The 13,482-nt window shown below is 42.5% G+C and overlaps 1 protein-coding gene across 1 annotated transcript; it reads left to right on the plus strand.

Annotated features, from left to right (window-relative positions):
• Positions 1 to 304: 304 nt before the first annotated feature.
• On the plus strand, positions 305 to 3,116 carry LOC106885583 (cytochrome c). The gene is made up of 3 exons (XM_014937889.1): positions 305 to 461; positions 1,507 to 1,683; positions 1,844 to 3,116. The coding sequence occupies exons 2-3, from the start codon at positions 1,515 to 1,517 to the stop codon at positions 1,990 to 1,992; spliced, it is 318 nt and encodes a 105-aa protein (XP_014793375.1). The 5' UTR covers positions 305 to 461; positions 1,507 to 1,514; the 3' UTR covers positions 1,993 to 3,116.
• Positions 3,117 to 13,482: the final 10,366 nt, after the last annotated feature.

A 13,482-nucleotide genomic window follows, 5' to 3' on the forward strand; every position in this document is an offset into this window, starting at 1 on the left:
CGGCCGGCACCACCCGCCCGCTGAGGTCGCGGCCCGCTCGCGCCGCCGCCTGACCCCTGCGGCGCCTCCCGCCGTACGCATACGCACGGGGGCGCGACGTCCCGCGCGCCTCGGCGCCCCTTACGTAGCAGAGTTACGTCTGACGCCATTCCGCAGGAAGGGGGAGGGGGAAAGCAACCCGGCGCCCGCCGGCCGCAACCTATCCCGCTAGCCGGCAGCGCCGTGACGTCCACCATGGCGGACAGGCGCCGTAACCAATCAGAGGTCCAAAAGGCGGCACTGGATTGGTTGTCGTCTCGGGAGGGGCGGGCCGAGTGCCGGCGCGGGTTGGTTGCGTCAACACCGGCTTACATAGGGCGGAGTACGGCGTGTCCTTGGGCTCAGACGCCGGAGGGTGCGGGAGTTGCCGGGGTTGCGGTTACGCCGTGGGCGCAGCGTCAGTGGGGCGGCCGGCCGGACAGGTGCGGGCGGCAGCCGGCGGGGAACCTACGGCCTGGCCCGGCCCTGGGGCCGACTCGGCCTGGGCCTGGCGCCGCGGCCCGGCGGGACCGTTAGGCCGGAGCGGGGCGGTGAGGCGGGCGGGACGGTGAGGAGGGCGGGTGGCGGGCTCGTCTGTCCCGAGACCGCGGTTGCCGCCTCCGGGGCCTGAGAGCCCGGCGCCGCGGCCTAAGGAGGCGGCCGGGGCGCGGCGGAAGGTCACGGCGGGGCCTAGTCGTCCCACCCCAAGGGGCCGCGGCCGGTAGGCCCGGGTTCGGGGGGCGACCTGCCTGGGTTCGGGGGGCGGCCGCTGGAGTTGGGGGGTGGCGCGGCCCGACCCCCGCGCCCTTGCGGGGTCGGTCTCCTTGCGCCAGGTTCCCTCTCCGGGGTCGGGCCCGGGTCGCGGCGCTCGCTTGGAGGGTCCCGTCCCGTCTCGGTTCCCCCCCCTCCCCCGGCGCCGGGAGCCCGCTCTTCCGCCCAAGGTCAACCTGGGCCGAAGCCCGCGGGTGCGGTTGCCCTTGGGCGCTCTCCCCGCGCCGGGTGCAGGCAGCCTCGGTGCTGGCGAGGGGCGTCCTGGCCCGGGGGGAGCGGGCCGGCTCGGTGCCTGCAGCCCCCAGGCCCCTTCCAGGGCAGTGGGCTGCTCCAGCTCTAAAGGAAAAGCCTGCAAACAGCCTTGACCCCTCACACAAGGTTACTCGTGACTGGGGAACTTTCCTATTATAGGTACACAAGCTCTATATGGAAATTCAGCTTACTCTTCAGAAATTATCTCTGTGCTATTTAAATGCTGTGGGGCAATTGCTTTGGCTGAGGGCAGATTTTTTTCCTGCTCTTCAAGCATGTCTATCACCTTGATGCTTCGTACATAGTCTAATGGTTCTATGCTAATATTCAAACCCAGGAGCTATAGCTTGTGGATGGAAAACATGCCAAAGAATTCCTAGACTTGTAAGCCTTATATACAGGACACTTTGAATAGGTGACCTTGAAATTGTGATACTGACCTCTGTGTGTGTGTTCTTGGTCTAGTACTGAAAATGGGAGATATTGAGAAGGGCAAGAAGATCTTTGTCCAGAAATGTTCCCAGTGCCATACAGTTGAAAAGGGAGGGAAGCACAAGACTGGACCCAACCTGAATGGCCTATTTGGGCGCAAGACTGGCCAAGCTGCGGGCTTCTCTTACACGGATGCTAATAAGAATAAAGGTAAACTTAAAGCTGTTGTTATGAGTTAATAAGGACAAAAATACTCAGTTCTCGGTGATATTTCTAGACATACTGAAATCTGCCCTAAAGTAATATGGAGGAAAAGAATATAAATATATTTGTTATTTTATAAATCACTAACCACTCTTCTTCTCTCTAGGTATCACCTGGGGTGAGGATACTCTGATGGAGTATTTGGAAAATCCAAAGAAGTATATCCCAGGAACAAAGATGATTTTTGCGGGTATCAAGAAGAAGTCTGAGAGAGCAGACTTAATAGCATACCTCAAAGATGCCACTTCAAAGTAAAAGTTATCTGCTGCCTTATTTATTTCACAAAGGAGATGGCAATGGAAATGTCTGTGAGATTGGTTTTTAAACTTTCTATTTTTACATGTGCTGTGTCTTGCCTAAAAATCTGTCTCACCGGTCAGATATGGTGGGTCACTGGAGTACACACTTGTTTGGCAGCCATTAACTTAATGAAAACTATGTAATTGGGTTGATTCAAATTACTATAATGTTCAGTCATTCTTGATCGTAAATTAAAAAACAAATAAATAAGCATTTCCTGCCTCTTCATTGTTTAAAAGATATCAATTAATAATCAAATGAGTAATTATCAACAGCATAATAGGTTTGACAGCCCAGCTCTTCCAGATTAAAAAGCAGGGTGGTTTTTGGCATCTTCCACCATACATCTTCTGTTACATGACTTTAAAGATTTTAAGAAAAAAACCAAAACAACAAAGGCTAAAAAAAAAACCCAACAAGATAATATTTTTCTAAATTTAATCAGTGCTAGGTGTTGTGGTATATATTAATCTGTCTAAAGCTTGCAATAAGAATTCATTTCATCTGACTTCAGTACTAATTGTGAAATGGCAGTTGTGCCCCGCCACTTTTCTTTTATCTTGGGGAAGCATGTTACCTGATTTATCCAGCCTTTGACAGCTGCATGCACCACTAGAGTAAAACTCCCCTTCAGAAACATCTTCAGTTTTTTACATGGTATTGAGACTTTTTGTTCAGTAAATCTTCCAAAACCAGCCATTCTTGATGTAACGAACAGAACAGAGAAACATCCTGTTCTGGAAACGCGAGTGCTAAAGACCAACTGAGAGTTATTAAATCATCTTAATTCAGCAGAAGCATTCACCTAAAATCTAGAGTTTCAGATGAAGGGGGGATGAATGCTGTGGTAGCCTACAAGGAAACAGTCTTCCTCTGTGCCTGGCTGTAGCTGATGTCATTACTTCTGAAGGTTCTGTTTCGCACAGTGTAAAGCGGTATTTTTAATGTTTTAACTGCATTTTTTTCATACTAAGTGAATTGTTCAGATGAATGTATTTACTGTGTACCAACAGTAAGGCATAACTCAGAGCAATCAATACTGTAAATTAAAAAAAAAATTAAAAATCTTGTTTGCTGTATGTGTGTGAAATTAAGTGAAAATGTAGAAAAATAGTGTCCAGCTTTGCATCATTAGGAAACAAGACAAACAGAAGCTCAGCATGAAAGAATGTAAATGCTAATGGAGTTGGTGTGAAAGGGCCTTACAAGTGTGGTGAGGTTAGAAGGTATTTTTGACTAGAATTAGCAAAGCTAGGCTTCTCCACTGCTGTTTGCTTTAGCAGCACTTCTCCTGTGTGTCCTGAGCAGGACAGGGGAGAAAAAGGAAGTTGAAAGTTGTAGCTGTGCAGTGGGATTGGCTGAGTTCGAGCTACATCAAGTAGAAGACTGTGCTTAATGACTCAGTTGCAAAGGCCTGTTACTCAGAATTAACTGGAAATAATTCAGGTTATTAACAAGTGAGTTGCAAAAGGCCTGTTACTCAGAATTAGTAACTGGAAATAATTCAGGTTATTAACAAGTTGTCTCAATGCGACAATATGTTTTTTGACTCTTTTTTTTTTTTTTTTTTTTTTTTTAAACTGAATGTGAAAGCAGGATTTCCTGCATATAGGACATATAGGAAGGAAGATTTAATATTAACCAACAGCAGCTTTTTACTAAAAGCTTGTTAAGAGTGACAATTACGTTTTGTGACTTCTTTTTTTTTAACTGAATGTGAAAGCAGCATTTCCTGCAACTAGGAAGGCAGATTTAATATTAACCAGCAGCAGCTTTTTACTAAAAGCTTGTTAAGAGATACCATCAGTTTGTAGAAGTTAATGACTGTTCCAATTTTCACGAGCGATGTTCACGGAAGCGCCTTCATGGCTGTGCAGAGCTTGGCATTCCCTGTGCTGGAATCCTGACAGAGTGGTCGTAGGTACACAGGGGATCCCTGCCCAGCTCTGTGGTCTTCTGAAATGGTTACGGTGGATTGCAGGGGAGAGTTGTAACACCTGCTGTTCTGTCAGCACCTTTACGAGATGACGAAAAGCTTTGTGATTTCCAAGCTGCTCTTATTCCCTAGCTGAGCTGGAGGAGAAACGGACCGCGGAGAAGAGGATTTTGCGGTAAGGTGGTGTTTAAATCTGCACAGACAACCATCTACAGAAACTAAGTTATCCATCATCAGGAGACAGCAGAGTGATCCTTAGTCCGAAGTAAGTAGTGGACACGGTTTAGGGTGGGTTGTTCGATCTGTCTGCATCTCCTTGGTGCAATGACTTGACCTTGGTGCAATGACAAGTGCAGCTTTTACATGCCATTGAAGATGGAGAAAATAGAATTTTTTAATTCTGGACTGGGGATGTGCCCTCATGTACATTTTAAGAAAAAGACTCTCCTGACCTTTGAAATTTCCTCTTTCTGTGTATAGAATCCTAGACAGCAACAGCTTAGAAGATTTCTGTAGCCATTTACCACTAGTCAAACACAATACGAGAATATTTCTACTGGTGGATCAGCAAAGTGAGAATATGAAAATGGGAGAAAATTAGATTGTCATTTGCTGAGATAAGTATTAATGCAAGTGCCTGGGTGAGGTTTTTGGGGGGTGGGAATCGAGCTCTAGTGGTTGATGCTCTAGTTCTTTGATTTGTTACAGAGTAGGAAGAGTGGGGTTTGTCTTTGTTTTATGAAGTAGCAAGTTTGGTGTTTTTCTTTCCTGTAGTGATACCTGACTAGATGTTTGGTGTTTCAGAAGTTCCTTTACAGGAACCAAATTAGTTGTTAGTTCCAAATTAGGGAATCTGGGCACCATTGCCAAACATTGCACCATCCCATAAAAAATTATTCTTGGCTATGAGTTCACAGTTTTGATGGGACATGCCTTGAAAACTGATCTTGTAATATTTTCACATGTAATTATGCAAATGCATGAAGATCGTCACTGTCAATAATGGGGAAAAAAGGTAAAATTCCAAAGGACGCTTTTTCACAGCATGACTTTTCAAAACCAAAAATGAGACAGGTAGGTTACTTTTAAAACTACAGAAGTTATTATTTATGCATTTCAGTGAAATATAGTGTTACAGAAGCCCTTATTAATTTAGTCTAACAATTCAAATGTAATGACTACAAACTGAATTTGGGAAAGTTCCATTCATAGCTGTCCACGCAATTCTAGATAATTGCTTCAGTTAAAGATAAATCTAGTCTTGTGGGGGATTATATAATGCTTTTTTTTGGTACAAAATACAGTATCAGTGATCAAAAAAAAATGTCATACATTATGCTTATGGGGGAGAACAAAAATTAAATAGCTAGTAGTTAAGAGCTACTAGATATTCTAGTCTTTTGTGTCTATCAAAGGCCATTAAAGTGCACACATTTACCTTTGTAGTAAGTCTTTATTTTGCCTTTATCTAAAATATATTTGCCAAAATGCATATCTAAAAAACATTTGCCTGTATCCAAACCACATCCTAAAAATTCTTCCAGGGCCAAAGCCAAGTGTAACCTGTGTTACTACGCATAGGATGAGTCGAATGGTTTCAAAGCGATGCCCTGAAAACCAGGTTATTTTGGGGGGGAGCAGCCCAGAGCTGGCAGTAGAAAACGTTAACCCTGGAGAAGGGTGTGAAATCCTGTCCCTTTCTAGCTCTGTAACAGCTGAGTCAGGGCTCCAGGTAGATACCCCCTTCTGTGTGTGATTCAGAGCTCACATGTAAGTACTTGTGTTTTTTCACAAGATTGTTCTTCTGATCTGAAATATAGAAAGAAAATAGGATGGTCACCTTTTGAACAATTCCTTTCTAGTTAGAGGTCTCACAGGAGGTGAGAGATGTGGATGATGCGTTTGCTTCGGTGGCAGGATATAGATTCCCATCCCCAATTTTCCAGAAAGCTGTATTAACCACCAGACTGAACGTGTTTGCTGCGAAGACGATGCTCTGTAGCTCAGTCGGAGCTGTCATTGCGCAAAAGGAGAGCCAGAAAGAAAATGAGCAAAGCTAACTATAGCATAGTGTTCAAAACACATACCTTGGAGCCGGGGAGAAGGTGTGTTCTTTCCAGGTTGTTTATGCGTTTAATTTTAAACAGTCTTGGATAAAAATAAACCTGGCAGTGGAGATCAGAAGTCATTACTCTGCTGGTTTTACATCTCATTAACGCTGTTCACTGCAGCTTGCTCTGGCAGTGTGAGCCCCTGCCTTGGTCCTTTCAGAATCACCCGCTCTCCTGGTGCATCTTCCCTTCCCTCATTCTCCATGTGTCAAACATACTTTTTATGTGCTGTCCCTGTCTTACCACGCTGCCACTCTTTTGGTCATAAACACTTAAAAAGCTGTTGACGGACACATCCAGTAGTGTTCTCATCCTTACAATGATCTGCAGAAATTCAGTGCTGGTGTCCCCATTCAGCCCTGACTGCCTGGTGACGATTTCTTTTCGAGATGTCTAATGGTTCTGAATCTATGTGACATTGCCTTCTATTGATCTCTTTTAATTCTAATTTTTTTAACACAGCTAACTAAAGCAGGTGGAGTTTTATGTGGCTTTTACCTGCACTATGTCTCAGGTGTGGTTTTTTTACTGAGCTGCAGCGCAATGATGTGAGCATTCCCTGACGTGTAGTCCTTCCAGACAAGTAGGGAAAATGCACCACATATGCTGAATTTCAAAAATATCATTGTTGTTCCCTCCGTGTCCCTGGTAGCCTCAAGAATCTGGTGTTTTTACTCAGGTTTCATTGCAGGAATGTGCCTACGCTGACTGTAACCAGCCTTTCCCTGAAAGCATTTCTCGTGTTTCTCCTTCTGCTGCCGATTCATTGTTCGGAGAACAGAGGGGAGTGGAAACCAGACTTCTCCATATCTTGCCATGTTTCCTATAGGACTGTCACTTTATTTCCAATTTTTCTGTCAGTTTACCTGCTACTGACATTAGATCTGGAGTTCTTCCAGTGCTTTCTTAAAATGTGATACCTTTACACTCCACAAATTCTTGCCATAGTGAGTGATTTTAATTCTGATTCTCATGTGCCAATTATCACTAGTTACCTTACCCATCTGATCTTTCTCTTCTTCATTTTTGGTGTTACTGTTACAATTTATACTTTCTTTGTGTTGGCTGAACCACAGGCAGCTTTTTGGACCTTCCTATTCAAATGGAGTCTTTAATTTACACATCTCTTAACTCTGTCGTGGACTGGTTTTTAAAGTTTCCACGTAATGACTTCACTTGAAAAATCCTTCTTTTGTTGGCTCTTTTTTTTTTTTTTAAATTTATTTTTAACTATTTCTCACACAATCTTGTTATATTTAATTCTTTTGTATACATCACTGTTTTGGACCCTGCTATTCTTATGCATTGAACAAGGATGGTGTCTTTCACACGGGTACCTGTGAAATAGTCTTTTCTTGTGAGCCTCAGGAAGAGCTCTTCCCAAAAGCAGTGATGGTAAGTGCTGAGGAACTTTTACTGGCACTGTTTGTTGAGTTTATTGCGTACACCAAGTGAACAGGAGAGGGAGCCAATGTACTAAAAAGCGGCAGAATTCCTAAACTTGCACTTAAGGTAATTCCGAACAAACCTTGGACAGTTTGAAAGACGAAGTTCATTTGTACGACAAGCAGTTTTACTGGAAGAGCTCAGCAAAAAGTGCTGGAGGTGATTAGTACAGCTGAATGCATTGATATGTCTGCAATAAGTTCAGGGTCTTCTGAATTCTTAAACTGATTCCTGTTTCATATTTCATCAGGATAGCTCATTTGAAATAGCCTGTATTAAATTGCAACCTATTAAAATGGTAGAAGATTCAGTTAGAAAGCAAAATGTTTCTTTCTGACTACTCAAAGAATCTTAATCAAGAGTGGCAATCTCTAATGCACACTTTGGCTTTGTTCCTACTGTGGAGCTCACCTTGATATCATCAGTTGAAGTATTATGCTTGAAATGGTTGTACAGATTGCAATATAGTTTCTCCACTAGCAGTTAGGTAGGAACATACTGAGCTTTGTTAGTAAAAATACACTTTAATTCTGTTTTTAATACTGTTTTAGGGATCGTGTTTGATTATAGACTCAAATTACTCTAAAAACCATGATGTTTGCTAATACTAGTACAAATAAATACTAGCACAATTACAGTTTAAGGTCCAGAAAAACTAACACTTGTAACATTGAGTCAGAATTTTACTCAGCTGGGGTATTTCTCACAGGGATCTCAGTGTTACTTTGGCTGTCAGTATGGATTTTCTGGCACATGCCCGAACATGAAAGCCTTTGCAAGACTTCAAAAGACCACGTTGCCTTTCTTCATATCAATCCCTGGTCTCTGTGTGTGTTGCAAGTTAAGGTTGTTTACGGTGCCGAACTCTGTCAGGAGCAGTGTGATCACACACTAAAAAATTTAGCTCTTACGTGTGTTCGCTGTCACTCTGAATTCTCAGAAAGATGACATCTCTCTCTGCACCACCGTACAATGACACATCAGAAAAAACTCCCCACAGAAAGAAGCAATCCAAAGGGAGAGCTTTGCAGTTGAAAGATACTTCCACATCAGAAAACCTATCGAGAACAGAGGAGCCTTCTACAAATGAACAGGGGGCACGGTAGAAATCAAGATGACGTGAATGAAGCGAAGAAAGGGGAATCAAAGTGGAAATGAAACAAAGTTAGTACAGGATAAGATATTACATATTCTCATTACATGTTCAGCTGTTCCTAGGACTGTGCCTGTGCTATAGCCTATAAGTAGGTGCCAGGTATTGCAGCATGAAAGGAAAAGCAGTGGAAACCCAGAAGCAATAAAAGCCAAACTTGCCTACCTTCAGCTAAAGGTTTGGCAACTCTGCGTTTGTGCAGTGAATAACCCTTCAGTTGGATGCCTTTAATTTTGCTTTGGGTCTGTGAAGTCATCCAACTGACGCTACCGGGCTCCAGGAGTCTGCACTTTGTTTCCACTGATTTTAGTGATATATATTCCACATTAGCAAATCAGCCAGCTGAGAAACAGTGTGGTGTTTACTCAGTGCACATATCGAATGATGTTCTGCAAGGCTTGTAGGCTCTGATTCTTCTGTATCACTAGAGCCTAATATCCCCGCTTTGGCAATGTGCTTGAGTTACTCTGCAGGTGATGGCATAGCTTCAAATTGTGCTCCAGCTTCAGATCTTACCTGAAAAGACCTGTAAAAGGTCAGTAATCTTCAGTAGCCATGGTGAACATAATAGAGATAAAAGTTCAACAAAGGAGGGCTCTAGCACAGGAGAGAGTAGTCGTAGAGTAGAATCAGCGTGAAAAACAGCCTTTGTTTCTTAGCCAGAATATATAAAAAACATTGATGGGGAGCATGCCCTAAATTACATTTATGTTGCAGATTACTTTATTTATAATTTAAGGATGCTAGTTCCCTGAGCTGCTCTATGCTAATCCAGAAGTCAATTGAAAAGTCATCAAGAAAGTCATGAACAAGTGAAGATAAAAAGACCCAAAGCTCAGTGAATCCACATCTACCACAGTGCATCTGTCTGGCTCTTTACCATCAGCTTGTGCTTTCTAAACAGCACAGCCTGCTGCTCTGACTGATCATGTTAGCCAAATTTATGTTTTTCTCTCAAAAAGTGGTTTCCAATAACCTTTTTTTATTATTTTAAGAAAACTATTTATTTGCTAAAGCAGTTGGTTTTATTTTTCTCATGTCAATCAAATCAGCGCTGTGTGTAGCACTGAGCTACCACCGGGATAGCAGGAGAGGGAGAAGTCACAGTGAAGGCTTCTCCCACTGCCCACGATGAACTGGGATAGTCTCCTTCAAGGGTTTCTCACCATGGCCTGGGGACGGCACCATCACAAGTGCACCCATGACAGTGTGGTGCCTGGCAGCTGGTGTGTTCTTGCTGCAGCTCTGGGAAGCCTTTCCCAGTCCCCTTTCTGTGATCTAATGACATGTCTATGCCCCCTCCTACAGTGGTTAAAAGGGGGGAAGGAGGAAGAGACAGAAACCATTACCAGTTTATGCACTGTGATGTAGGGGTTCAGACTGGGAGAGTTTCCAGTTTGGGCTGGTGTGCTGAGAGATGTTTTGCCACCCAGAGTAATCTTTAATCTTGATCTTCTCACCACCCATTACTGTTAACATCTCTGTTCCCCTTCACTGCAGCTCCTTGGTCCTGCATGGCTGCAGCAGTAACTTCCACCAGGTCTTGGTCACGTTTGACTTCTTCAAAAAGGGGAACAGTCTCCACTAATCTTCCAGGTGGGCATGATTTTCCTTCTACTGTGTTACAATTTCCAAACATCCTTTCTTTCTAACCTTAGGGTGACAGATTTTGGTTCTTACTTTAAAGAGCCCCACAGGAAGCTCTTCTGAACAGTGATTTCTTAGCTGCTCTTTTGATTTCTCCAGGTCTTTCTTGGGCAACCCAATCACCCTTGTTTGTTTTTAGCAAAAGAGTTGGGCTCCTTATTTTCTGAAGCTCTTCTGGGTTTTTTCTTCGGTTTTTTGTTTTTTGCTTTTTCCTTTCTTTGTTTTGCAAGAACTAATAGGTTTTAATTTAGAGGGTGTCTGAATGGCCCAACCAGTCCTTTCCTAATGGGAGAAGAATATAATAATACAATCACAAGGGGTTTACTTTTTTTCTTATTTCTCTGACTGCTTGAAGGGAACTCTGAGGGACTTCACATATTGGGTAATTATTGGGTAAGTCTTTCTTATTACTTCATCCGCAGAAGTTGACTTTATCGGTGCACATCATATGCTCACCTTCTCTCCATTTATGGACCTAACGTAATTTGAGAGCTTGTAACTCCACTGAAAGCAGCAGTAAATATCAAGTGTTCATTTTATGACAGCACTCAACATCAAGATGTTTCAAAGGCAGTTTCCTTATCTTTCAGTAGTACAGGTGCATAAGTATAAACAAAAGCTTTGTAGCAGCACAATGAGATCCTTTAACTTAGGAGTTTTATATTAGACCAAGAAAATATTAATGAAATCCTGAAATCTTTCACCCTCTGGTGACCCCTCCTGCTTTCTTTTGCTGTTTTCAGCTATTATAACTACATGCTTCCAGAGAATCAAACACATGGCTGTAGGGGTTGCTGAAACAATTTGATTGTTTTTATTTTAGTGATTGCTGAAACACTCAACTAGCAGATGCTTGTTCTAAGCTATTTTTAAGGGACTTCCCGCATGAACACAATAGCTTGTTGATTTTTCTTTTATTTTTGTTTAACTGAGGCCCTTGCCTCTCTCTCACACATGTGGAGGGTGGAAGAGAGGGGCTAGTGAACTCTGACAGCCGTACAGAGGTCTTTTCCATAGCTGTGGATATGCCCTGTATAGGTGTGAGTTTCTCTTTTTCCTGTGACTTGTTCACAGGTACCATTTCTTTCCAGCTGCAGAGGAGGAGACCTTCACTTTTTGAGGAAAGAACCGTTATTTTGTTGCCTGAGCCCATCTTTTCCAGTAAAGGTATATTTCAGGAGGTGGAACCAGTCTGACTTTTTGTGCCCCTTTCTGAAACTGTTCCAAGTTTGAAGTGGTGAAAGGAGTTTACTTGGTTAACAGCAGCAGAGTTTTCACTACTCTCAGAAGTGGAACCCCTTTGGAGCTGTAAAATTAAACACTTTGAACTTTCTAGCTGTGGGCAAATACACACTTGTTCAAAATTTGCAATTGGGTGGAATTTTTCTGTCTTGCCAGGCTTGGTAGCCATTACCTAGTGCTACAGGAGGTTTGGAAGTATTGAATAGACTTTGATTAGTTCAAAAATACTGGGTTTTTTCTCTTATGCTTTAATGGATATATGAGACTGCCAATATGTTTTTAATCACAGAAAATGCAAGTTCCAATAAGTCCACACAACGTGTACAAAGCGTGCCAGAGCTGTGAACTGAACTTTTTTATTTTCTGTTAGTCTCAGGAAAATCAAGGTCTTTAAAAACTATAGGTGCCAATTAGAAATTAATGTGGCTGTGTCTCTTACAGGTGTCTGCCTAAAGTTTGAGTCTTGCACTCAAACTTCACTGGAGAGGATTTACTTTCAATATTGGCCTCGGTTTTAGTTCTCCATCACCATGACCAAAACGAGAAACCTCTTCTGGGCACAGTATTGGCAGGGAAAATTGGGTGTAGACCACTGTATTAAAGCGTCTCAAGAGAGGCTTGCAAGGCTGGTGTGTATATATATATATCTATCTATATATATCTGTATATATATATTTTAGGCCTGAAGGTTTGGGCTTTAGTTTTTCAGCTTTGGGCTTTAGTTTTTCAGCTTTGATTATTTCTTGCAGTTATGTACTTTGCTGGATTATTTCTCTTTAGCGTCAGAGCTCGGCTCAGAAAAGCTCAGAGCCCACTATTTGTATTCCTATTTAAATTCCATGTTATGGGAGACGTAGGAAAGGCAATCCAGTACTTAAAAATAAGTGAATGTTTTGCTGCTGTTGCCTTGAATCCCTCATAGCACGAAAAATCTAATTTAATGACTAAAGCAACAACTTTGGTTAAAAAGACATCCTATACCTGGAATCCCAGATTTATGTCCTACAGGGATCAACTCTTCATCCTGCATTTATCCAGCATTAAACAGTCTATTCAGAAAGAGCTTTTCTACAGTGAAAGGATGATGAACCTTCTCCCCAGCTCCTTCTGAAAAAGTTGTGGTTTCTCTGTTCTCTCTGAACAAAGTCTTGTCTTGGTATTGCTCTGTTGTTTACTCATTGATTGCTATTTCAAATATATATATGGTCTATATTCTCTTGCTGCTTCACAGTGTATGTACACATAACTAGAGATTAAAAGTTTGCACCATGTAAGTTACTAAAATAATTACAGATTCAGTGCCCTGAGTGGGTGTTTTTTTGGTTTGGTTTTGGGTTTTTTTGAGTAATGGTCCCTAGCAGTTCAGACTGATAGATAGGTTGTCAGATAAATATATCCAGCCCAGGACAATGTTTTCAGCAATCCTGGTTTTGCAGCTCCTTTCCTACTACTCATATGCGTTTTCTCAATCTGTGTCTGAAGCTCAGGAGGAAAATAATCAGCTTTTGTGGGATTTAGACGTTATAGTGCTTCTCTATTTCTAAGCACTCAAGTAATAAAGGCTTTGGTAATCATCTCCTGCATACAGCATTACTGCCTTTCCAAAGCTGTCATTGCTGTTAAGTTTAATGGCTACTCTACAACTTAGAAGCAGCTCTGAAAATCAAAAAGGATGGCACTACAGCTACAGACCGAAATCCAGAAAGCTGTGGTTCTTGCTCCAAGAAAATTATTGAATGCATTAGCAGAATATGACTTCATTAACAGCATTAAAAGTTATAGTTTACGGGAAGACAAGCTCTCCTTTGGCACATATTTTAGTGAATGACAACAACTGAATATTTCAACTATCGTGCATCGACAGCGAGTTTAGGACAGCAGATCTAAAAGCATTTAGGATTACAGCATTG

The sequence above is a fragment of the Calidris pugnax genome, unplaced genomic scaffold (assembly GCF_001431845.1).
Source record: "Calidris pugnax isolate Ruff unplaced genomic scaffold, ASM143184v1 scaffold11, whole genome shotgun sequence".
NCBI classification, from domain to species: Eukaryota; Metazoa; Chordata; class Aves; order Charadriiformes; family Scolopacidae; genus Calidris; species Calidris pugnax.

Bases quoted from the DNA above. Each gene is read 5' to 3' on its own strand.
- LOC106885583 (XM_014937889.1), top strand. From the start codon at position 1,515: ATGGGAGATATTGAGAAGGGCAAGAAGATCTTTGTCCAGAAATGTTCC. The intron at 1,684-1,843 runs GTAAACTTAAAG...TCTTCTCTCTAG, and splicing joins GGATGCTAATAAGAATAAAG to GTATCACCTGGGGTGAGGAT.